The sequence below is a fragment of the Sesamum indicum genome, linkage group LG13 (assembly GCF_026168435.1).
Source record: "Sesamum indicum cultivar Baizhima isolate 11 linkage group LG13, ASM2616843v1, whole genome shotgun sequence".
Classification (NCBI taxonomy): Eukaryota; Viridiplantae; Streptophyta; class Magnoliopsida; order Lamiales; family Pedaliaceae; genus Sesamum; species Sesamum indicum.
In genome coordinates this window covers 443,489-468,499 of record NC_142669.1, presented here as the reverse complement: position 1 = coordinate 468,499, position 25,011 = coordinate 443,489, and the positions used below count along the sequence as shown (strand labels likewise).

The 25,011-nt window shown below is 36.6% G+C and overlaps 1 protein-coding gene across 3 annotated transcripts; it reads left to right on the top strand.

Annotated features, from left to right (window-relative positions):
• The first annotated feature begins 1,786 nt into the window (after positions 1-1,786).
• LOC105179935 (Lycopene beta/epsilon cyclase protein) lies at positions 1,787-8,901 on the top strand. 3 transcript variants are annotated; one of them, XM_011103590.3, is made up of 18 exons: positions 1,787-2,042; positions 2,265-2,382; positions 2,479-2,666; positions 2,774-2,881; positions 3,541-3,605; positions 4,622-4,727; positions 5,121-5,204; positions 5,607-5,753; positions 5,856-5,984; positions 6,495-6,562; positions 6,699-6,732; positions 6,812-6,896; positions 7,025-7,092; positions 7,169-7,282; positions 7,384-7,419; positions 7,503-7,589; positions 8,271-8,362; positions 8,661-8,901. In XM_011103590.3, the coding sequence occupies exons 1-18, from the start codon at positions 1,920-1,922 to the stop codon at positions 8,788-8,790; spliced, it is 1,782 nt and encodes a 593-aa protein (XP_011101892.1). In that variant the 5' UTR covers positions 1,787-1,919; the 3' UTR covers positions 8,791-8,901. The 3 variants fall into 3 exon arrangements, with proteins under 3 accessions (XP_011101892.1, XP_011101893.1, XP_088733425.1); XM_011103591.3 differs by having other exon boundaries at positions 2,166-2,382; XM_088877299.1 differs by lacking the exon at positions 8,271-8,362.
• The last annotated feature ends 16,110 nt before the right edge of the window (positions 8,902-25,011 follow it).

The window sequence follows — 25,011 nt, the reverse complement described above, 5'->3', positions numbered from 1 at the left end:
CTTCTGAAATAATTTTTCTGGCTGGAGAGCCAGGGCTAAAATCTATAATAGAACTATAATCCATTAAATATTAAACTCCATTTCTGACATAGTCGGTTCTAACTCATTATTATCCTGAGTTTGATTATTAGCTTCTCTTACAATATTTTGTCTGTTAATATATAATTTTTCTGTAACAGGAGTAAATATTTCTGTTTCTCTTATTTGAGAAGTAGAGGCTCTAGAAGGCATAGGAGATTCTACTCTATAATCTATAGGTGATATGTAAGATCTCATTGAGTTACATTTCTGAAATAGTAATGATTTAGAATTTGTTTCAAATTTGATATTTACAGTTCCTTCGTTATTTTGAAGAATATCTATAATTTTATTATGATCATGTATTTGTGGCCTTTTAGGTACAGCTTGTTCAATTATCCAGTTTTCTGGAAAAGTTATTTCATCCCATTTAATAGGTCTCCTTGTAGTAATACTTGAATTACTGAAATTAGTCTCAATTAATATAGTTTCATTTTTTGATTTATCAATCCTTTTACATTGTGGATTTAATGTAAATAAAGGCTTATAATATATTCTATAACAGATACATATTACTTCTGTTCCAGGCATATAATCATAACCATGAGTTTTAACATTTAATGTTAAGGCATCTAATATATTAATATCAGATAAAGATAATTGTAAATTTGGATATACATTAAAATAAACTGGTCCATGTGCCAGATTAGATTGTATTATACCCATAAGGGATTGTTTCCAATTTAAATTTCTACCATCTCTTAAAGCTGCAATAAAGCTTTCCGGTAAACCTTCTAAAGTCAAAGGTTTAAATGCAATTTGTACAAGTCCTATATGTAGAAATTTATGTGTTTGTCTATAATGACTAATGTCTTTTTCAGATAATAATCTTATTATCATTTCATCATTATCTAATGAGATAGATTCTTCAGTAGTTTTTACTACCTGTTTTAATCCTAATTTTTCAAAAGTTCCTAGTTGATATATTAATCTTGGTTCAACTTTTGGAATTGTCCATCTATTTAACAAATCCAAATTCTGAGGTATATCATATTCCTCATTTTTAATATTTTTAATATTAGAATTCTTATTAAGTATGTTCATATGATGCATGAATAAAGTCATGTGTTGATCCATAACATATTAATTACTACTACCATGGCTCTGATACCATTACAACCAGGATCATCAGGCAGGGATAGGATAATTTTACAAGATAATAAATAACCGGCAACCTTTCATAAAATTTATATCCAAATATAATTAAATAGTTTTAATATATATACATATATTTAAAAAGAATAAATTTTTTTTGTGTCAAGACGTGGACAATGTTATAGGATTTAAAAAAAATATTATTGTGTAATTTTTTAATAATAAATAAATAATTAAGCCAGAAAAATAAAATGGGAAGAAAATATTATAATTTTTGTAATTTTAGGATTATTAATTTTTTCTCCATTTTGTATTATAAAATAAACACACCCATACCAAAATAATTTTAAATAATTAAAACATTTTAAAATTAAACTTGAAACCTATTAATATAAATACATGTTAAACAATGACAAGAATGAAATATTTGTTTTAATGTCAATAATGTAAAATAAAAAACGCCGTTCCTAATTATATTTTCGCTAATCAAATATAATTTTTCATTTGTGCATCTATCTTTACTTGCAATATTTCTTCTGAGTATGGCACGCGTGACTCACGTGACTTAAAGTGCCATTATGTTCTATTTTACGTGTCCGGCTCTTCCGGGCTCTAAAACTTCCATTTCTGATAAGTCGCATGTGGTGGCACAGGCATGTCATAGACTAGTTGACGGATGTCGCCCTCCAATTCAATCTCACACAAAGAAAGGATTTCAATATTTGAAGTTTGAAATTGCAAGAATTATGGGAATGGTGAAGAATGGAGGATTGTCTCTCTTTCATGGATCATTTGCAGCTCCTCCACCTAACCCGTCAAGAAGGAAACTTTACCTGTTTGCACAAGCTACTACTCCTTCAAGAACCCAAGTACTTACTTCTTTCTTTCTCCTTTTTAGTAGATTTTTACTGTTGTTTCTTGTCCTTTTATCCCATTGTTCTTTTTTCTTTTCCTGATTTTTTCACTGTGGAAAAATGGGTTGATTATTACAGTTACAGATGAACTAGTAGCTTATAGCATGTGGGTTGTGGTTCTTTTGTGTTCTCCCGAGTTGCCCATGAAGCTTAATTGGAATTGCTCTGATATTGTAGAGGATAATGGAGAGTATACCAGTAAGTGGGGAAGTTGGCGGGGCTGGTGGTGCGTACTCATATAATGCTCTGAAAAGATTGGATAGCCTGTGGTCTAGCATTTGCAATTCTTCACCAGGTATATATATACACTACTCCCAAGCATTAATCTTTATTATTATATGTTTAACAGTAAGTGGCATAATAGAGGATTAAAGTGAACTTTGATTTTCAGTTGTCCAAGAACCGCCGCAAGTGGTTTCTGAAGTTCCCGGTTTATTTCAAGAATCTGAACGGATGGAGAGATGCAGCGATATGTTTGATGTCATAGTGTGTGGCGGCACTTTGGGAATTTTCATTGCTACTGCATTGAGTTCTAAAGGTCTTCGAGTTGGGATAGTGGAAAAGAGTATATTGAGAGGGGTACTTCTAGTTTCTGGCAGGATTTGGACATTAGTTAATTGCTGGAGGATCTCATGATCATTGAAAATTGCTATCTAGCTTTAACTTTTTCTTTTACTGATTGCCAGAGGGAACAAGAATGGAATATATCTAGAAAAGAGCTTTTGGAGCTCGTTGAAGTTGGTGTTCTGACAAAAGGTGACATTGATCATGTTACGGCTGCCAGCTTCAATCCTGTATGTTCCTCATATAGTCATATGTTAACTAGCATCTTCTAAGTCACAATCTTCTGTTGGATATCATGACTGTCTGTCCATGTTGTAGTGATCATAATACATGCATCACTATCCTATAGGACATTATATTATATATGAAGTATTTCGTGATAGTTGATCAACGAAAGGAGCATCAAAGATCTTGAAAAAGAAAGTGGCTACTTCTCTTAGCTTATATAAGCGCCCAACATCTTATTTTTGAATTACAAGCTCTTCTAAAAATTTTTCCCCAGGGCTCTACATTATATTAGCTCTTAATCATGTTACTAGTACGACATAATCTAAGCCAATGACCCTTTGCATGATGTGCTTTCGCAGAAGCTTTTAAACCAATTTTGGGAATTATAGAATTTCCCATTTTGCTTTCATTTCCCTTTTTGAACTGTTTATATTATATGTGCTCTTATTGGTCTCTCACATTGAATTGATTTTGATTCTTAAGTAAATATGTTTTTGCGTCATTATACTTCTCTTTTTCCCCTGTTAGATTCTTGGTTGTACAGTTGGAGTTTTGTGCGTATCTTAATTGACAATGAAACTGCCATTTCTGTATGCTGATGGTTCAGGAGAGGTTCTTTATAATGCGACCTGATTTCTCTTGTTTCATGTAAACTTTGCAGAATAGATGTGGATTTGAAGGGAAGGGTGAGATTTGGGTTAACGACATTCTTAATCTTGGAGTTTCGTAAGCTTACCTTTATATTCTTATATTTATTTAATTATTTCATAATCTTCCCTGTATGCATTCAACTGTAGCAGTTCAAGCATGACCTGCTGCAGTTTTCAATCGGCTTCTAAATTTTTGTGGAAGTTATAGAAAATCAGGTTTTGAGCTACATATATGTCCAATCTATACTCTTAAGGTGTTCGTATTTGCCGTTAGCCTCAGAGTGGTAAAGCCAGACAATTATTATTTGGAAATAAATAACACAAGAAACTTGTCTGTTGTTGTTCTACAATTTTCCATGGTACGCTTTGTTAAACCACATTTTCTATTGGTATGTAAAAGGTAAGTAATATGGTTAGTATTTGGAGGAAAATTAGTTTGTTTAGTTTATAATTGTAGAAAACAAGGCTTTGGTAATAGTTTTCTTGAACTTATGGCTTGATGGAAAATGTAAGTGGACTTAGAGTAGTTTGAGGAATTGTTGATGGTGGTTTTTCTTCTTTACTTCTTCACAATAGCTCATATTTATTGCTTCAATTAGAATATTCTTGAATTTGTTTCTAGCTTACAAACAAGATTTTTGTGGCTGAAATTAAGGGCTTTCTTTGGATGCCTTTGACAATCTAGAAATCTCTTTAACTTCTCCTCCTTACAGTGTTTTTTTGATATTCCAACCATTTCGGGTAGGTCCTTGAGTTTGTTTCGTGGAAGTGCCTTGGTAAACATATATGCAAGTTGCTCATCTGTTTTTCAGTTTGTGCTTAATGTCCCCTCTGCTAATCGCTTCTCATGGCAACGTGTCTTGTCCTATTGTTATGCACTGTATTTATTTTAGTACCTTTGCTGATTTTGTTAGTGCGGTAGATTATGATGTGCTCATCTTGTTTCTCTTCAATGTCTTCAACAATATAGCATCTAGTTATCTTCTACACTTGATTTGAACGTTGAAGACATTGGTGACATTTGACATCTGTCAGAATATCTCTTAATTAGTGACAACTCAGTTTTACCTTTAATTTTCTTTGTCTTTGTAGGCCCGCCAAGCTTATAGAAACCATGAGAATGCGTTTCACTTTCCTTGGTGGTATTATCTTTGAAGGTTGCAGTGTATCTCACATATCAGTATATGAGGATTCAGCTGTAAGAATACCTATGAATTGCAAGCCATGAAATAGCAGAAGTGTGGTCGTCTGTGAAGCCTATTTAAAACACATTGATCTAGCTCCTATTTTAAGGAGAAAAATAAAATAAAATAGGCACCAACTTTTTTTCCCACCCCATGGATGGCATGATATCCTAAAACTAAGAGGTCTAATTGGAATTTGCATTCGTAAGAGTCATGAGGTTGGCGTGAATATTCTCTGTACCTTCCTATGGATATAAGATTTAATATATCTTTCATGTGTTATAAATGGAGTAATGGCTTTTGGTGAATGAACTGTAGGAAGTCTAATGATAATGAGGACAAGCCAGTGTACTCCACTTGTTAGTTCATTTATTTTTCTTAAGATTTTTTTTTTTCATTTTCTGCAGGTCCTAGAACTAGCAGATGGAAAGATTTTATCATCACGTCTGATTATTGATGCAATGGGAAACTTTTCTCCAATTGTAAAACAAGTTGAGTTTTCCTTTTATAATACCGAATCTCTTTACCTTCATGTCATTCTTTTAAGATTGTGCTTGGCTAAGTCTGAAATATATGTATTGGTGAGACATTACCTATATGTTGAAGAGTTAACATTACATCCCTCCTTTGATGGACCATACAATCAAGATAAAATCAGTACATCGTTTTAAGTGAAAACACTTAGAACATGGTAACAAGTCTTCTCTTATAGTTACGTTTCAGCTAGTAGATGTATTCCATCTATACGATAAACAAAACTCCCAATTAAAATAAAAAACATTGTTTCATCTTGTGGCATTTCATTTTGAAATTAGATCCTTTCATTCAAACTGAGTTGCTTATATTCTGTCACATTCATGGAAACTGCTTCTGATTCATTCAAACTTTGACAGATTAGACGTGGAAGAAAACCAGATGGCATTTGCCTTGTTGTTGGATCTTGTTGTCGTGGTTTTACAGAGAATTCTACAAGTGATGTGATATATAGTAGTGCTTCAGTGAAGAGGGTTGGTCAGTCAGAAGCACAATATTTCTGGGAGGTCTAATGAGTTTCATGTCTTCTTTCCCTTTTGATATATCCTCGCAACTGTTCTGGAGTGAAAAAGAGTCCCTAGATATAATATAGCTAGCTGTGTTTTCAGGCATTCCCTGCTGGCTCGGGTCCCCTTGACCGAACTACATATATGTTCACCTACCTTTACCCGGAACCTGGGTGTCCCCTATTGGAAGAGTTACTGGAAGACTACTGGGACTTAATGCCAAAGTATCAGGTAATATTCTCAGCCAGCGCAGCCCAACATTCCATTTGTAATTAAGTTCTTTTGAAAGTAGTTGGAGTTCATACTACAATTGCAGTATCTGTCTGGGAGCATAGCTCAAATCACTTGCTAAACTAGTTGAGACCACATACCAAATCAAGATTTGTTCAGTGGCTGTTATACGGGATTCTATCTCAAGTAGAGAACTCAAGCGACGGTGAATACCGAAGCATCCTCCGAAACCTGTAAAATTTGTACCACACATGTTCTTGTGTTTGATTTTCCTCTCTTTTTTGACACATTTAATAACTGTCTGTCTTTCTGCGGTCGATTGTTGTAACTTCATTGCAGTGTCTCCCTTGTGATCTCAAAAACAAATTAGTACTTGATAAATATATAAGATTTGATCTTTGCATATACTTATATACATCTTTGATAGTTAAAGAAGAAAGCAGCTGGAGTAGTCTTGCTTTCAATTCTTTTTAGCTACTTGATATCATGTCGTTGGATGAAACTTCACAGGGAGTGTCCCTCGATGATCTGGATGTTTTAAGAGTTATATATGGCATTTTTCCGACATATCGTGACAGGTAAACAAATACATAAACCATACATTAATACTTGATCATATTTAAGGTTTAATAACTTTTTTTAAGTAGTTAAATTACTTATCTGACTTTTCTCTTATTCCTGTTGTCTGTATATTGCTTTGGGCCGACCCTACAGTCCATTGCCAGCAGCTTTTGATCGAGTTCTACAGGTGTTTTACCTGACATCTTTGCGACCTCAATATATTATGCTTATTCTTCATCAAATCCCACTGAGTATGACCTCTACAGTTTGGGGATGCTAGTGGTATACAATCACCGGTTTCTTTTGGTGGGTTTGGGAGCTTGACAAGGCACCTTGGGCGATTATCAGCTGGTACAAAATAGTATATCGCATATCTTGATTTTCTGCCTAACATGTTATCATTGTGGTTACTAGAATAAAATAAGAAGATCAAGAACGTCAGGTACTGAACCACTTTATATCTTTTTACGAGGTTTAAGGCATACATGAAGCAATCAATAGCAATTTTTTGGATGCCCAGAGCTTATCACTGTTAAATCCATATATGGTCAGTACATCTGCCGTTTCGCTGCATAACCCTTCAATGCTTATGCTGCTCATCTATTGATTAACTTCATATGCAGCCTAATTTAAGTGCGTCTTGGCTGTTTCAAAGAGCCATGTCAGCCAAAAAGCAGTCCGATGTTTTGCCTACTTTCATAAATGAGCTTCTATATGCCAATTTTGAAAGCATGCAGGTAAATTTTGTTTTTTTTGGGGGCAAAATGAGTTTACATGGTTATTTCGTTATTTCTCACTAACTTGTATTCTTCATCGAATATGTATTTGCTTTGGCCAGAAACTAGGAGATCCAGTGCTCAGACCTTTTCTTCAGGTTAGTCTTTTTTCTCATTGTGTACTGAAAATTCCATCTCATAAGAGAACTAATCTGAGCTGCACGTCTATTTATCAACACAGGACGTCATACAGTTTGGTCCTCTTGTGAAGACGTTAGGCCTCGTGATGCTGACTCGACCTCTAATTATACCGTCAATATTTAAGCAGGTACTCAGTAATATGATATGGTCGATCATTTTTCTATTCAATATCAGCCCACTGCCTTATATATATGTAGTAGTGCGTATATGTGTGTGTGCATGTTTGGGATGGCCAGACGGGGGGCTACATGAATAACAGACAACTAAACCCTTTCAGCACACTGCTGTATTCTACAAAAGTCACTTCTGTGGTATATATACATAGATTACCCATTAAAGTATGGAGTCTGACTCAACGTCTTTGTTGCCTACTTGAACGTGGGGCCCCAAGGAAATTCTTTTGGCATATATGCACTTTATTTTTAAAGACAAACTTGTAATTTGACAATGTACTACAGGCCCCCTATTTATATGTTCACAGGTGTTGTTTGTTGTAACGATACAAATATCCTCTCCTAACAAGAGAAACTCGAGTGAGGGTAGACGTAAAAGCAATTTATCTCCTGACCATGTAAAAGAATTTCTATATTTCTCTGGTTTTCCTTCTTATTTTACCACATGTATCTCGGTCTGTCTTGCAATTTCCTGACATTACCACCTCTAAGAGCTTTACTTTTGATATGTTCGTAGATGAATTTTACAAGCTCCCTGACTTCCATATAATATACGATGATTGCTGCCTATATGTACCGTACAATCTACTTCTGCTAAGAGTACTTGTGATTGTTTAGTTTGTATGGACATGCAGGTTGGCCTCCCGGTGCTCCTTGACTGGTCTGAACATTTCCTGATGTTAGGATATTACACATTTCTTTCCTCTTACCTCGACCCCGTGATTAGGTACTGCTAACCATTCCCCGTCGACATCAATGAAACATAACTACAGATTTTACTTTCTGTGACGACTTTTCTTGTGTTTGGATTGATGCATCTGGAGATAGGAATTTCAAATCCCTAACAACAAATTTGTCTGGACAATTTCATATTCCCAAGTATTCTGAATCCTCTGACTCTCATTTTGAATATTGATGAATTTCAAATTCTTTTAATATGGAGTCGTCCGAAATCCTTCCATCCAAATGCAGTCTGAATTCTTACACTATGCTATTGGTAGTGATGAGTGAGTTGAACATTCCAGGCCATTCGTGGAGAAGTTCCCAGGCAAGATGAAATATGAATGGAAGCAGAAGCTTGAGGCTTGGAAGTATGGAGCTGGTCTGGACTATGAATTGAGCAGTTCTGGTGGCAAAAGTGCAGGAGAAGATTGATACTATTTGAATTTATTTTTCAGTTAATCACATTTTTAACATACAATTTTTCCCACAAATTCCAAAATGGTACTTCAATTTAAATGAATGCATTTTTTTTTTGAGCCGAAACGATAATTACATTATTACATCGAAATCTTAATAAATAATTCAATATATTTTTCAATAATTGGATTTAACTGGCTATTTGTGTGGTTTATAGGCGGATGCAGGATATATTGAAGGATAATTAAACCTAGTTCATATTAGAGTTTTAATTATTATATTTTCTTGGTACTATTTGAGCCTTTAGATATTTAAATTAATATGATGATATTAAAGTTTAATTTATTTTTCGGTAAAGGTAAATTGCATAAAGAAAAAAAATCGTACTGTACAGTCATATGGTTGATGTGGTGTGCCATGGGATTTGTCATAATCTATACAAGGCTATCGTACTAATTTTATTCGGCAATTCAACATTAAGTATACGTAATCTAATTTCGTATAGAATAATCTTAGTCCATGCTGATGGGTCTCGATCCAATTGTTGAAATTTTCTCTTATTGCACTCTTGTCAAATGTGATATACTAGAGATGCTAAAAGGTTGCGATAGGTGGCGTTAACCACATGCTTTCCCCACCACTTTCGCGCAACAATCATCACATCAATCATCCATCCTCAGTTAGTCCAAGAAAATCGGACCTCCCTGAGTAAGATTTGAATACATTGCTTTGAAAAGGGTAAGAAAATAGCAAGTGTTGGTGAGTCTCCAGCGTACCCAACGAGCAAACAACACAATCCCTATTAAGATACTGTAGCCACGGACGATCTATGGTGGAGAGTCGTTCATGTAGAGCTAGAACACAATCCCTATTAAGATACTGTAGCCACGGACGATCCATGGTGGAGAGTCGTTCATGTAGAGCTAGCCATAAGATAAACGAATTTCGGGGGATTTTGAATGGGTCATAAGGAGTGAATACCAACCTACCTTTGGGCCTGAAGAACGAAAAATGTCATATACCCTCCTATTGGTGTAGGGGCCTCCCCTCAAATTGATCGAGTTGTGTGTGCCGTGTAGTGAGGCAAATTTGGATGATGTCCAACATAATAATGTCCGCCCGTGTGTGGGGGGGGGGGGTGTGAGAGGCAATGGCCAATGCCATACTCCATTGTGAATAACCTCTCTGAGGAGCATGTCCGTCCATGTGTGGGTGTGATATGGGCCGTGTGGAAATATAGTCATTAAGATCCCCATAGGATGCCTTGCCATATATAAATTAATTCCCCATTGCCGATTTTATAATAGATGTGAGGCTGTAATATATGCCGAAGTCCAAGCAATTTGCGCCAACCCCATGCCCCGAAATTGGCCTCAACTGTCCATATAGATTTGCCTTGAAGTCTCATGGTGCAAATCCATGTTACCCATAAGAACCGCGAGATCTACTTACTACTATCCAGATATGTCTACTCATAAGAGTTCGATTGAGGGCTGCTACATCCATGATTCCTTGTTCTCTTTTTTCCACCGGACAACACACTTGATTCCAGGCAACCTTCGGATATCCAGAGGTTGATGCACCTTTCCACAGGAACTGGCGGAACCGTTTCTCTATCTCCTTAATAACTCCTTTTCGCAAAATAAATGCCATAGCCCAATAAATTTGTAGTGACATGAGGACTGATTTAATAAGTTGGATTCTAGCTGCAAATGACAGTCGAATCGAAGCCCAACCCTGCAATCTCTTATCAATCTTTATTAGTAAAGGATTGCAATTAGAGATGGAAAGCCGAGAGGCAATAAGTGGTAGTTCGAGATATGTGACTGACAATTCTCCCTCCTGAAAACCAAGGATGCTAAGAACTGTATTTTTAAGCGGCTGAGCTGCTTTAGAGAATATAACCTGGCTTTAATAGCATTAGTATGAAGACCAGATAAAGAGGAAAATTCGTCCAAACCTTCTTTAAATACTCGTATAGAGGTCTCATCAGCTCGACATAAGAGTAATAAATCATCAGCAAATGAAAGCTGGAATAACCCCGTTTCCTCACATCGCCAGTGATAAAGAAATCTGCCTTGAACCTTAATTTTCTGTTGAATCATGAAGCTAAGAATTTCCATTACCAACACAAACAGATAAGGAGACATGGGGCCCCCTTGCCCTAGCCCTCAAGCCCTCGTAAAGAAGTCCCCGTTTAATGCAATGGTAAAGGTTGTGGTTGTAACGTATCCATCCAATAAAAAGCTCCGGGAACTTATATAACCGTAGAACAGCAAACAAGAAATTCCACTCCACCATATCATAAGCTTTATGCAAATCAACCTTCAACGCGCACCGAGGAGGCTTACGTTGTTGGTTGTAGCCCGAAAATAATTCCTGCTCCAGTAAGACATTGTCCCCAATAAAGTACGGCTCGGGACAAAAGCATTTTGTGCAGGGCTAATTAATTTGTCAAGCACCAATCGAATTCGCTTGACTAATATTTTAGTAATAACTTAATAAAGCACATTACAACATGATATAGGCCTGAAATTACTAACAGATAAGGGATTATGTACCTTGGGGATAAGAGAAATAACCGTGGAGTTAATTTACTTCAACAGGCGGCCATTATGAAAGAACTCCAATATTGCATTTGTAACCTCCCTGCCAACAATAGGCCATGCGACTTTGTAAAATCCAGCCGAATATCCATCAAGCCCCGGCGCCTTATCCTCCTCAATACCAAAGAAGGCCTCTTTAACTTCATCTCTAGTGATTGAGCTTACAAGCATGTCCCCTTCCTCTTCTGTTAGCACATGCGTAGCCCTCGATCTCAAATGTTCTATATTCAGCTCCCATTCTCGGTGTTCCCCGCCTAATAAGGTTTCAAAATAGCGCACAAATTCCGCAACAATATCCTCCTGATCGTTGATCATATTATCATCAGGCCCTTTTATTTGGAAGATTTGCTTTGTTGCTCGTCGGGTAGCCACTTTACGAAAGAAGATCCTCGAGCATTGGTCTCCCTCCTTCAACCATTGCATTTTAGCCCGTTGTCGAAGCATGCTTTGTTCTAATTTCACAGCTTTCATGAGCACGATTTTACAACAGTGCTCCAATAACAATAATGTCTCATCATGTCTGTCGTGAGCAAGTAGTTCCTGAGTTGTGGCGAGGAATTCCTTGGCTTGCTGTACATTGAGAGAAAGATCCCCTTTCTGTTGTTGCATCGACCTAAAAATAGGCTTAAGAGTACATAACTTTCTAGTAACCGCATACAATATCATGCATCCACACGGACTTAACAACATCCAAAAATTGAGGAGATAATGTCAAGTAATTATCAAATCGAAAAGGACCATACATATGAATATGTGTGTATATTGAACCATAAAAGAATTATTTCATTTTCGTATGTCTATTTTCGTAATTTGTACACTATCTATTTCAGAAGAAAGTTGTTCCCTCATAATTATAGGGGTTATTTATTTTTTCTTTTGGGATATTATTCATTATAATAAGTTGGGATAATTATATTTTTTTCCTTTAAGTTCTGGTATAATTATATATAGACTTCTGTGGTTTGAAAAATTATATTTACTATTTTTGAAATTTGCTTCCGTTTAATAAGTAAGTTCCTCAATTAATCAAAATTTACTGAATTTGTTGATGTTAATAAAAAATTGAATGAAAATCGATATTTACTCTTTATTGATTTATTATTGACTTATTGCAACTCAAACAAATCTTTTGTGATTAAACTACTATTATAACGATGAATGTATACCTTCTCATATATATTAATGTGTGAAGATGTATAAGGGTATTTTTGGTATTAAAAAGATGGGTTAATTACATCGTGTCATTCGAACTATGATTGTTTTTACACTATGGCTTCTAATTTTTTTTTTTGTGTCAACTTACTGTCTCAACTTTACGAAATTTTGCATTTTGTCATTTATAACTGTCGTTAGCCAAGTTTTTGTAGAAAATACATCACATGCCATGCACATGTGATATTTAAAGGTTATGCTATGAGATATTTTTCACATATGCACAACATGTGATGTTTTTTCGGGGAGAAAAATCAACAAAAAGTGATCATATATGACAAATTACAAATTTCGCAAAGTTGAGATGGTAACTTGACGCAAAAAAAAGTTTTAATGGCAAAGTGTAAAAACGAACGTAGTCTGAATGAGAAAATATTATTTACCCTAAAAAGATTTATATGACGTATAATGATCAGTAATAAGTAAATCATAGGTAAATATGAATTTTGATTCAATTTTCTTAGTTAATATCATAAAATTTGGTGAATTTTAACTAATAAATGGATTTATTTATAACATGAAAGTAAATGTTAAAAGTACTAAATGTAATTTTTTAAATTATTAAAAATTTATGTATAATTATATTAAATTTCAGGAGAGAAGAGTATACTTTTTCTTATAAAAGAATTATGATGTAATAAGGAGAGAGAGATCTTGTTCACGAAGACTTATTTCATTCTCCATTGGTTTTGTGTACTCTCAATTTGCAGTTGGACCACAAATTTGACCCTTAAACTAAATATAATCAACAGATGAGAAGTCAAAAGTTTTGTTGAATGGTCAATCATAATAGTAATATTTTAATTCAAAAAGTTTATTAACCTCTTGACTAATATTATTAAGAATTAGTTTATATAATAAATATTTGTATCCTTTGCGTCCATTAGCCAAACTATTACTTATTCTCCAAGGTCTTATTAAATTTTATATATCGATATATTATTTTCGATCAATTAAAGATTATTGAATAAAAAAAATAGTAAAATATTTTTAATAATTAGGTAATAAATAACAATAAGAAATGGGGCACGATTATGGGGGAAAGGGGTGGGTGGCGATGGGAAAAGGGCAGGCTACGACGAGGGAGGAGGGGTGATAGGTATGGGGAAAAGGGGGCTCCAGAAGCGGCATGGCCAGTGGTGGGGGAAGAGGATTAAGTTTAATTTTTTAATAAAATATATACATTATAAAACAATATAAATATTATATATAATAATATTATTGTGTATATTTAAATATAAATAATATTTTATTTTTAAAAATCTGTAAAAGTTGCACAAAGGGGCGTGCAATACACCAACTTTTCTAATAAAGTAATTTGCTTAATTTGAAGAAGTTCAAAAAATAATTTGACATTTTTTTTGCAGATATTTTATGTCATAGGAGAATTGATTGTACTTTTTGTTATGTTTATATAATTTATGGCAATAATTGTCCTTGCCACAAAAATATAAATTGTTGGGTTGGATTATATTTAAAATGAAGCGTTTAAAAACTACCATTGTTATTAAATAATAATATAAATAAATTACACATGTAATTTTGGTCAAATTTGTGTATATTTATCTGTACTATTTATTAAGAAAGTGAACCTTAGAGTAACCATTACATTTGACAAGTAACCATTATATTTGACAAAATATAAATTGTCTAAAATGTCCTTTATATGCTTATTCCTTCACCAAAACCATGTTTTTAGTTAATTGCCTTTATTAATTCATTTTATAAGATTTGATTATTTCATTTTATATTCTTTCATCCAATTAAAAAGTATAATAAAAAAATTTGTTATGCATATGTATTCCGTGTGCTTCAATCGCTAGTAAAATATTGAGATTTAGGACTTTAGAGTAATAAAAATTTAATAGATAAACTATAAGGTGACCGTTATATACTTATTCATTATACAAATAACAATTTTTAATTAATTATTTTTATCAATTTATTCTTGCACATATAAAATTAATTAGTTCATTAATTTTGAGAATTTTATTTATTTCATTTCATTTAATTAAATAAACATAATAAACTTAAAATTACACACCTGCATCAAATGTATTTCAATTGGTGTTACATAGTAGTGTGGGAAAAAATTGAAATAGGTAAGTGAGTAATGATTTGTTATTCATTTTTAAATAAATTCATTGTAATCATCTATATTAAACAAAAATATATAACTTTCAACAACAATACAATTATACTTAAAAAAAAAAAACAACAATACAATTATATATTATTCTTCAATATCAAATAACTTATATGATGTATGGGCCAGGAATGACCCATGTACTGGATTGGCCTAATAGCCCGAGCGACCCAGAATGGAAAATATAGATCGGGTCCATCTTGATTCAGCTCAAAGGAGCCGATGGCCCAAAAAGGATTGCTAAAGCTCAAGTGGACCATGTGAATGGTTGGCTCAAGAGGAAGAGAGACGGCCCAAAAAAGCGCATTAAACTTGATCCAGGTCTCACGCCCCATTGTACAATCAACCTACCGGTAACTCCCCTCACACGTGGCCTCCAATCAACTTTGATGTGTCCAACCAGTTCGGACCACAACAACTCAAGGAGTTTACAACAGGAGGGACTCCTAGGCCGACATGACTCTTTGCCAACATAGGACTCTTGAAACCAGGGGATTCTCACCTTAACTGACCTCCATGAAATGCTGGAATGAAGACTCCTTGCTGAGGACTCCCTCCTATATATATATATGTATATAGGTTTGACCCCCTTTGACGGGTACGATTTTGCAACTTTTTCAAGGAGCTTCCATCTTATAGTTTATGTTCTTTTGATTCGATTAATCAGCACACTGAATTATTTATTTAAGCATTCTTATTCTCTCATTCTTTATTTCGAATTAATCACTAATATGGGTGTTGGAGTGCTAGCATTTTTTTTGCAAGTTCCTTTTTCAAGACTTTTATCTATTTTGGTCCGGGAACTATATTCTAGCCTAAAGCAGTTATACCCGTGCGTCTCTCGCATGCATCAATTGGCGCCCTATGTGGGAAACATAGAGTTCAAGACGTGAGTAATAATGAAGATACCGAGCAGTCTGCAGAACAAAGCGAAAGAGAGAGATGTCGTTGGAAGTACCCGACTCTACAAGTCATACCTGGGACACCATTAGCCCTAGCCCCTGGAGGACTTTTCCAGGTGCTTCAAGGTTTCTAGACCCAACGGTTGATCCTCCGCGTCGTAGTACCTTCTCAGATACCTCTTCAGCAGAGCTGTCCCCAGCTCTCCTGGGGACCATCTAACAAATGATTGCTGCCTCCATTTGCGAACAACTGGTGACCTTGGCTCCCACTTGTTTAGCTACCTCCTCTGATGCAGGTGTACCAGAGGAAGGTGGCTCGATCCCACCTACTCTTGCACCAATTTCTACCGAAAGTCATGACATGCGAGCGTAACCTCAAGCAGAGGACGTCCCTCCTTAGTGGCTTTCTCATTGGAATGCTTGCAAAAAGGACTTTAGAATGTCCAGTACCAGGTGATGGGGACACCCATTGAGGGATACCTTGTTGCTGTGGAGGGCAATGGTCTGTTGGCACATTCCAAATCTTTCAAGGATGGCCTCCATTGATCTAAGTCAAATAACTTTTTTCGTTTACATAATGACTACAGTCATACCAGTGAGGAATGTCGACACTTGAAAAATGAGATTGAGCGGTTCGTCCAGAAAGAATGCTTGCAGGATTACATATGTTGGCAAAAAGCTAGAGGCACATGGCCATATCAGAAGCAAGAACTTGAAAAGGACAAACCAAAAAAGGGTGCCAGCCCGAAGCCCTCAATTAAGGAAACACTTAGGTCCTCTATTGGTGGGAGACTCGAGGTCAATGACCCTCCACACAAAGGGGTAATAAGGATGATCACTAGTGGCCCCATAGGAGGAGACTCACAAAGGCTAGAAAAGCCCAAGTATGGGAAGCACATGGATTAGTGATGAAGGAGGTATTGGATGTAAAAAATTTGGATGATACCCTCTTATTCAGTTTGGGTGAGCGGAGCGATCTGGACCAAGGACTCTGGTAATGATGCATTGCTTATCACAGGCTTATTGACCAATTATGAAGTCGAGTGTCTCATAAATTCGAGCAATTCAACAGATATATTTTTTGGAGAAGTTTACGATCAAATGCAGCTGGGGGACATCCCCTTAGAAGCTGTGAAAACATCATGATATGGATTTGCAAGAGAATGGTACACCATAAGGGCATGATTTTGCTCCCACTGACCGTTGGAGTGGTACCCTTCCAAGAAGCTTGCTTGCTAAAATTCTTGGTAATAGACATACCTTTGTATACCAAGTCATCCTAGGACACCTTATCTTAATGCATCCCAGGCTGTTATATCCACTTATCATATGAAGATCAAGTTTTCCGTAATAGGAGGAGTAGGTGAGGTTTGGGCAGATCCCGTGCAATCACGTAAATGTTATGTCGAAGCTATCAGGAAGGGCCAAAGGAGGAGATTGAAAGAAACAGAAGGAGAGGAATATCAAAAGAATTGAGGGAAGGACTCCATACTAGCCAAGGTGCTCGGAAGCGAGGGGGATGTCCCTGTAAATGTACAACCTACTGAAGAACTACTCACCATCGAGCTTATACCTGGTAGCCCGGAGAATGTCATCCAAGTTAGATAAAAGATGGGAGACAAGGTTCAAGAGGAGATACTCCAATGTCTATGGTAGAATGTAAGCATAGACCCAGGTGTCATCACTCACCATCCCAATATAAATCCGAATGCCAAACCGGTCAAACAAAAGAAGAGACATTTCAGACCTAAAAAGGATAAAATCATCAAATCAGAGGTAAACAAATTATTGGTAGTTGGACATATTAGGGAAATACAATTCTCGAATGGTTGTGCAACGTGGTCCTTGTCCCTAAGGCAGGGGGAAAATGCAGAATATATATAGATTCCACGTTTAGATGTGAGCTGCTGAGTATGATGGATGCTTCACAAGGGTATCATCGAATTATGTTAGTACCCGAAGATCACGAAAGGGTTAGTTTATTACTTCTGATAGAACCTTTTGTTACATAGCCGTGTCCTTCGGACTGAAAAAATGTAGAGCTACATATAAGAGGTTAGTTGATAAAATATTCCGCCCCCAACTAGGAAGGAACGTGGAAGTATGAGTAGGTGATATGTTAGTAAAAGTAAGGAAGTTGCCAGTCATGTAAAAAACTTGGAAGAAACCTTCGTAGTACTAAGGGAATATCGACTGAAGCTCAAAATTGGAAAATGCGCATTCGGGGTAAGGTGGTGGGCAATTTTTAGGGTTTATGGTAACCCAATGAGGTTTCGAATCCAATCCCTCGAAGACCAAGGCCATCTTGGACATAGAAGCTCCTACTAACATTAATGAGGTACAACAATTAACTAGAAGGATAACGACGCTCAGTTGATTTATTTCTAAATTTGCTGAAAAAAGCTTACCCTTTTTTAAGATACTAAGGAAAGCTAAAAACTTCGAGTGGGATAGCAACTGTCAACAGGCTTTTGAGGAACGTAAGGAATATTTAGAGAGGCTCCCCTTGTTGGTTAAACCCTCGCTGGGAGACACCCTTTATCTTTATTTATCATCTGCATCCCAGGCAGTCAGTTCTGTCTTAGTGCGAGAAGAAGGAGGTGGGCAAACACCTATTTACTATGTCAGCAAAGTAGTTAATGGAGTTGAGGAACGTTACGCTCCCATAGAGAATATGGATTTGGCATTGGTAATCATTGCAAGGAGGTTGCTCTTTACTTCTTTTCATATCCTATAGGCGTAAGAACTTTTATTGTTGAAGCAAGTTCAAGGTGAACTAGAGACATCTGGTCGCCTAGTAAAATGGGTCATAGAACTGAGCGAGTATGATATCTCATATCTATCACGAACCACCATAGAAGCCCAAGCATTAGCAGATTTCAATTCAGAAATGAAAGGGATGTCCTAGGAAAAAACCCTAGAAGAGGATTGTGACTCCTTCATGTAGATAGATCAAACACTACACAAGGAAGTGGAACAGGTATAGTGATCACCTCTCCTTATGGAGAAGGCATGGAATTTGCAGTAAGGTTCGAGTTTAAGGCTTCGAATTATGAGGCTGAGTATGAGACCCTGGTGCTGGGGATGAAGATGGCCGAGATGCGGGTGCTCGGTAACTCACAGCTTACTCTAATCCTCAATTGATAGTAAAACAAGTAGGAGGAGAATACAAGGTCAAGGAGCAAAGTATGACCAATACCTTCAGCAAATTGAAGATTTAAAGGCAAAATTCGAAAGTTTTCAAGTTATGCAAATCCCTCGAGAAGATAATGTGAAGGCAGACTACCTCTCCAAATTAGCCAGTATTTTGAAAGATTGCAAAGCACGACGTACTACTATACCACACCTACCTGAGCCCCAGGCTCCCTTAAGTATCCAAACCTTCTCTATAGGAGATGATTGGATGTACCCCTCATATAATGACTAGAAGAGGGACATCTCCAGGGAAATAGGTGGGAGGCTACTAGGTGGAAGGCCCCGGCCACCCATTTCTTGATGCAAGGAGAGATTTTGTATAAGAAGTCTTTCGCACATCCATTGCTCCAGTATCTCTCCTAGGAAGAAGGATTACACGTGCTTAAAGAAATACACGATAGGTGTTGTAGATCTCATATTGGAACCTGAATGCTGGCCCACTATGAAACAAGATACACAACATTTAGTGAATAAGCGTGAGCGATGCCAGAGACATTCCACTCTTATACATTAACTTGCGGAACCTCTTACTACTATGCTATCTCCATACCCATTCTCCCAATGGGGCATGGATATACTAGGTCCATTTCCACTAGCCTCAGGTCAAAGGAAATCCCTCCTCGTTGCCATCGATTACTTCACGAAATGGGTTAAGGCTGAACCTCTTGCTCGTATCACAAAAACATAAGTGAAGAAAATTCATATGGAAGAATATTATCTGCCATTTTAGACTCCCTTGAGAAATAATTTCAGATACTGGTCTACTATTTAAAAGCAGAAGGATACATAAATGGTGTAGAGGGTTACACATAAAGCAGATGTTCACCTCAGTGGCACACCCTAGGCCAATGGATAGGTGTAAGTCACTAATCGTATATTAGTACAAGAATTAAGAAACGATCGAATCAGGCAAGAGGTAGTAGGACGAAAGAATTAATTAATAGTCTGTGGGTCTACCGGACTACCCTAAGAGGCTTTACAGGAGAGAGTCCCTTCACTTTAGTGTATGGGACGAAAGCCATCATTCTCGCCGAGCTAGGGAGACCCTCCCATAGAGTATTACATTTTCGAAAAGGATAATACCAAACTTCTTAAGGAGCATTTGAATCTCGTGGAAGAATTGCGGGAGAAAGCATTTATTCGCACATAAAGATATAATAACACAATGATCAATGCCCATAACAAGAGAGTAAAATCTCGCCAGTTCCAGGTGGGAGACCTAGTACTATGAAGGGTGGACATCTTAAAGCCGATTAGGAAATTGGACCAATTGGGAAGGTCTGTATACAGTCATGAGAATAATAGGACGAGGGGCCTACAAGTTAGAAGATGGAGAAGGATGTCTTCTATAAACATACCATGAAATGTGCACAACCTCAAAAAGTTTAGTCAATGATACTTTCTTTAAAGGAGCCACAACCCTCACTCGAGCATCCCTCACATTACAATAATGTCCTTGAACCCGGGGCATCTCGCACATTTCAATAATGTCCTTCAGCAAGAGCATTCCTCACATTACAATAATGTCCTATGCCTATTGCATCCCTCACATTTCAATAATGTCCTTTACCAAAGGCATCCCTTGCATCACAATAAATGTCCTTCACTAAGGACATCCTTCATAATTCAATAATGTCCTTCACAAAGGACATCCTTCACATTGCAACACTGTCCTACGCCAAGGGCATCCCACACTTCACAATAATGTTGTTTACTGAGGATATCCCTCATATCATAATAACATCTCATACTAAGGACATCCTTTGTCCTATGGGTCCTCGAGCTGTGTATGTCTTTCAAAGGGGCATTCACATCGAAGATGAAGCCCTATAAGGACGTACCCCCCATTGGAAAAAAGGTCAGTAGAAAACTCCATACGAAATTACTAGCTTTCTTGTATATAGGGCCAAGGCCATCTCTCGAGTAAAGTAAGCCCTACTTAAAACAAAAGAGTAGGCATCCTCAAATGGATTCTCCAGTTCCACTAAGGCTTTTTACGCCCCTCAATCCTCAATTAAATAATTATCTTTTAGTTTTTCATTCAAATAGTATATTATTTTTTGGAACTATTGGTGTTGTAAGGTATTTAGCAGGTAATGAGCAGAAAAACCCAAACACACAGAGTGGGAGGCATCAAAGACATAACCAACCAAATGTCCATAACAAAAAACAATAATTGTCTCATGTGAGGAAAATAAGCATGCAGGGAAAAAGAAGAAAAGTAACTTATTCTCGTAGGAAAGGAGAAAGGCAGTAAATTAATTTCAAAATCACCCTATAGTCAAGGCCTTTTCCTCGGTAGCCTGGGCAGTTCCTTCAGCAAGTGCAAGGGGCCTTAGGCAGCAGCTTCTTCTTGAGGACCCGGGACGTCCTCCATCATGGGTTTAGAGAGATTCCCTTCAAGGACGTCCCCTTTAGGAGACGATTAACATGATTGGAGACATCACCTCGCACCTCTGTCTCGGCTACCCCCAGTATCTAGTCGAGTTCTTCCTCTAGAAAATCTACCCAGGCATTAATCAAAAATAATTGAGGGGTGTCTTATTAAGTAATAGGTTCCAAAATACCTGATTCAGTAGGAGGCGCTTCAGTAGCAGTAGAAGGCTTGGCAAAGGGGTCAAGGATGGTCTCCACCATTACGTCAAAGTTAAGGAAAGGAAAAATTATTATTTTAGTCCACCAAGTATGTCTAATTTTAATTTTAGTCCGATAACTATGACCATATTTGTTTAGGTCTAGTAACTTTCACAATTGCTTACTTTTGGACAATTTCCCCAAATGCAACTTTTAAAGAGCAGTTTTAGTCCATATCCACTCCCTTTGCATTTTTGTTAATGATCGCTTAGAATGATACCAGAGCCTAGGTTTATTGAAAAAAATATTTATTTGTATTACATTTAGATATTATTAATCAACTAATGAAATTGACTCTTTGAGAGAAAATGGAACCGAACGAAAGTTCAAGTTACAATGAAAACAAGGAATATTTCCAGATTTTGGAAATACAAAGAAGGGAATTTCTCATGAAAATTCTTGACAAATGTTACAACAGCCCCAAGAGGATTGACCCATATCTTCTCATGCTAGAAGAAGAACAAGAATGGTTAAGAAATTTTCAAGTTCAACATATACTACCAGGAAATGCGGTGAGGCATTTACACTCTACCAAAGTTCATGGTAGAATTCTAGCCAAGAGACGTAGAATGGGTAAATTCCTGCATAGTTACAGTTCTAAAAATTATGATTAAAAAAACTGACTGGAAAGAAGTCGAACCGAAGAACTCGAAAATCTCCCATCACAATGACCTTACGGATCTGAAGTATGAAATTATAGATCTAAAGAGAAATCAAAAGGAGAGCCCTAAGACATCAAAATCCAGACAAGAGTGAATTAGGGCTGCCCTTGGAATGATACCTCTTCTACATTAGAAGGGAAAGACCATGAAGATTCCAAAGTGGAAGACCAAAGAAGATCTAACCATCGCATCCATTAGATCTATAAAATAATGGAGGTGACGAGAACATATCTATTAGATTTACAAGAATTGGCGAAATCTTTTTCCTAACTAGGGATTGTGAATTTAGTCAATATCCAAACTAATGAAATCACTCCAACACTACAACCGCCGGAGGGAAGTACATGTTCACAAGATCCTCCACAGGATCATCAAATGAGAGAGAGTGAGGATTTCCATATCAACGCCACCCCAAAGTTCGTAGGAACCAGGTTAAAAGAAAATCCTGGAAGAAATCCAAGCAGAGCGCCTGAAAATACACTACGGGCGAGAACCATGCTCCAATCCTTACATTCATTTGGCGCTATACTTAAACCTGGATATTATTGATATTCAAAATACCAAGAAATTCATAGATGAATGGATTGCAGCCATAAAGATAACAACAACTACCTTAAAACTCGACAAGAAAAACTTCATAAAATTAGTGGAGTTAAGTTTAGAGGGTTCTGTGAAGATCGGATAGGAAAATACCCCAAAAGATACCAAAGCCAGAATCCTTGTCGGAGACTCAAAAGGCGCGATAGCAGACCGACTAGGAAGGCTTATCAAGATACACTTCATTGAAAATGGTTACTTTGAAGGAAGTAGAGCAGAAAAGGCTAGAGAATATGAACAAGCTCTCTTCAGCCTTGAATTAATATGTATTTACCAGTAGACGAATATATCTATTGATTTCGCAAGTATTTCTTCTAGAGTGGAGTTGCAACAGAAGTAACGGCTCCAATGTTCTTCGCAAAGATATGCAGTCCATGGAGAAAAATGTTAATCCAGTCATACGAAGTACCTGAAGGATAGCTAGATTCATTTCAAGCATCTATCTAGAAAAACATGAAAAGGCTGAGAGACAAGATCAAACAAAATCCTCTCTGTTGTGATAGCAATGATTCTCCAACTATTATAGGAGAATCGAGCGAGCCAAGGAAGACAAGAAAGAAAAATAGTGCCTCCTACCCTAGGAGTTTCAGAAGAACATTTTCTCGAAAGAGATCATAGTGGTCCAAGTCAAAAAGCAGATCAAACAAATCTGGACATAAAATAGGACCAATAAGAACTTCATCCCAAGGATCTAGACGAACATATGTAAGATTCAGAATCCATACAAGGAGAACTTTCAGATGGGTCATACCCAAGCCAATGAAAGTTTCAAAAGACTGCAATTGCTAGACCTGCAGAGCAAGAGGACATATTTCTCTCAATTGGCCGCAGATACATGGTGAATTGAGAAAATATAAACCCAAGGATGGCATTCTTGGTGTAGTTTACTATGGGTATTTGGTACCCATTTACCAATTCGAAGACCTTCGATCAGACGAAAGCGTCTATGAGGAGGAAATAAAAACTGATTTGGATGGATCTTCAATCGAGTCAGAATAATTATAATGAGGAAGATAGGATTCAAACCTCTGAAAGCTTATCGGGATTCTTTTCCAGAACGATGATGTTAAACAAAACTATGGAAAGAATCATGTCACCAGATTCCAACCTCATCCCGCACGACGGATTTAGGATTGGAAGAATTGGGAGAATCCTTAACCAGATAGGACAGAACCAAAGGAAGCATCACATAATCTACAAAGTAAGTTCAGGTGAGTTTGCTATACATATGGAACTTATTGGTAATGTGATAGAAATGCAACCTATTCTTAAAGAAGAAATTCTTGAAGAACCGAGAAGGCTTAGAAAAGAAGTAGTTGTTACTATGAAATGGATCCATATAGAAACTATTGAAGTAGTAATAAAAACAACTTTTAAGAAAAGAATTGATTTAAAAATACATTTATCAATAATGGATAGAAAAATCAATAACTTGAGAGATGGTTGTCTTGGGACAATGATAGGTAATCTGTATGCAGGAAAAATAATATTTGATATTCATCCTAGGATTGCATACAACCTAGTAGATCATGATTTCAGCAAAGTTTTGACCCTTCATCTGGATTTTAAAAGAAAAAATCTAATGAAATAAGGTAATACACCATATTCTATAGCTTGTAGAATAGCTTATGCCCTATCCAAATACACATCATTCAGATTTGTTTCTTAGGAAAGATTACATTGAGATTCTTAGAGCCCGTTTGGTTGTGTTTTCAATGAGATTTTTTCCACTTTTTACTGTTTGGATAGTTGGGATTTTGTTTGGTCAAGCCATTTTCATTGAGAATGCATTCCCATTTTAATCCTCAATTTCTTGAAATTATAGGTCACATGGGTTTGTCATACTTGTCTTATCTTGTCAGCATGTCTTTTCTTGTTTCAAATCAATTAAAATTGCTTTCTCTCCCAACTATGCCTTTCAATGGAAACCTCAAACAAAACCAGCTCTCCTCCTCCTTCCTCTTCCCCGGACACTTCTGCACTCCTGCCGATCCATCCCTTTTTTTCGACCGTCGAGTCCTGTGGCTCCAACAACGACGTCATTTGCCGGAAGAGAAAGCGCGACACTCCAAATAAGGTGAGCTCTGTACTGACATATATTTTCTTTTAGCAGATTTAGTGGTGCTATTTGTATTCGTTGATTGGTGTCATTCAAGAAGTTCTTTTGTAAAGAAGTGTACAGTGTACAGTTAAGTTGTTAAACAAGATGTGAGTATAACCCAGCTTCATTTGTACAAAGGCAATAACCCCAGTTATGAGTAGATCATGTCAATTTTTGGTGA

Excerpts from the sequence above, each read along its gene's own strand:
- LOC105179935 (XM_011103590.3), top strand. The coding sequence starts at position 1,920 with ATGGGAATGGTGAAGAATGGAGGATTGTCTCTCTTTCATGGATCATTT. Across the intron at positions 2,043-2,264 it reads CTACTCCTTCAAGAACCCAA|AGGATAATGGAGAGTATACC; the intron begins GTACTTACTTCT and ends CTGATATTGTAG. Across the intron at positions 2,882-3,540 it reads CGGCTGCCAGCTTCAATCCT|AATAGATGTGGATTTGAAGG; the intron begins GTATGTTCCTCA and ends TAAACTTTGCAG.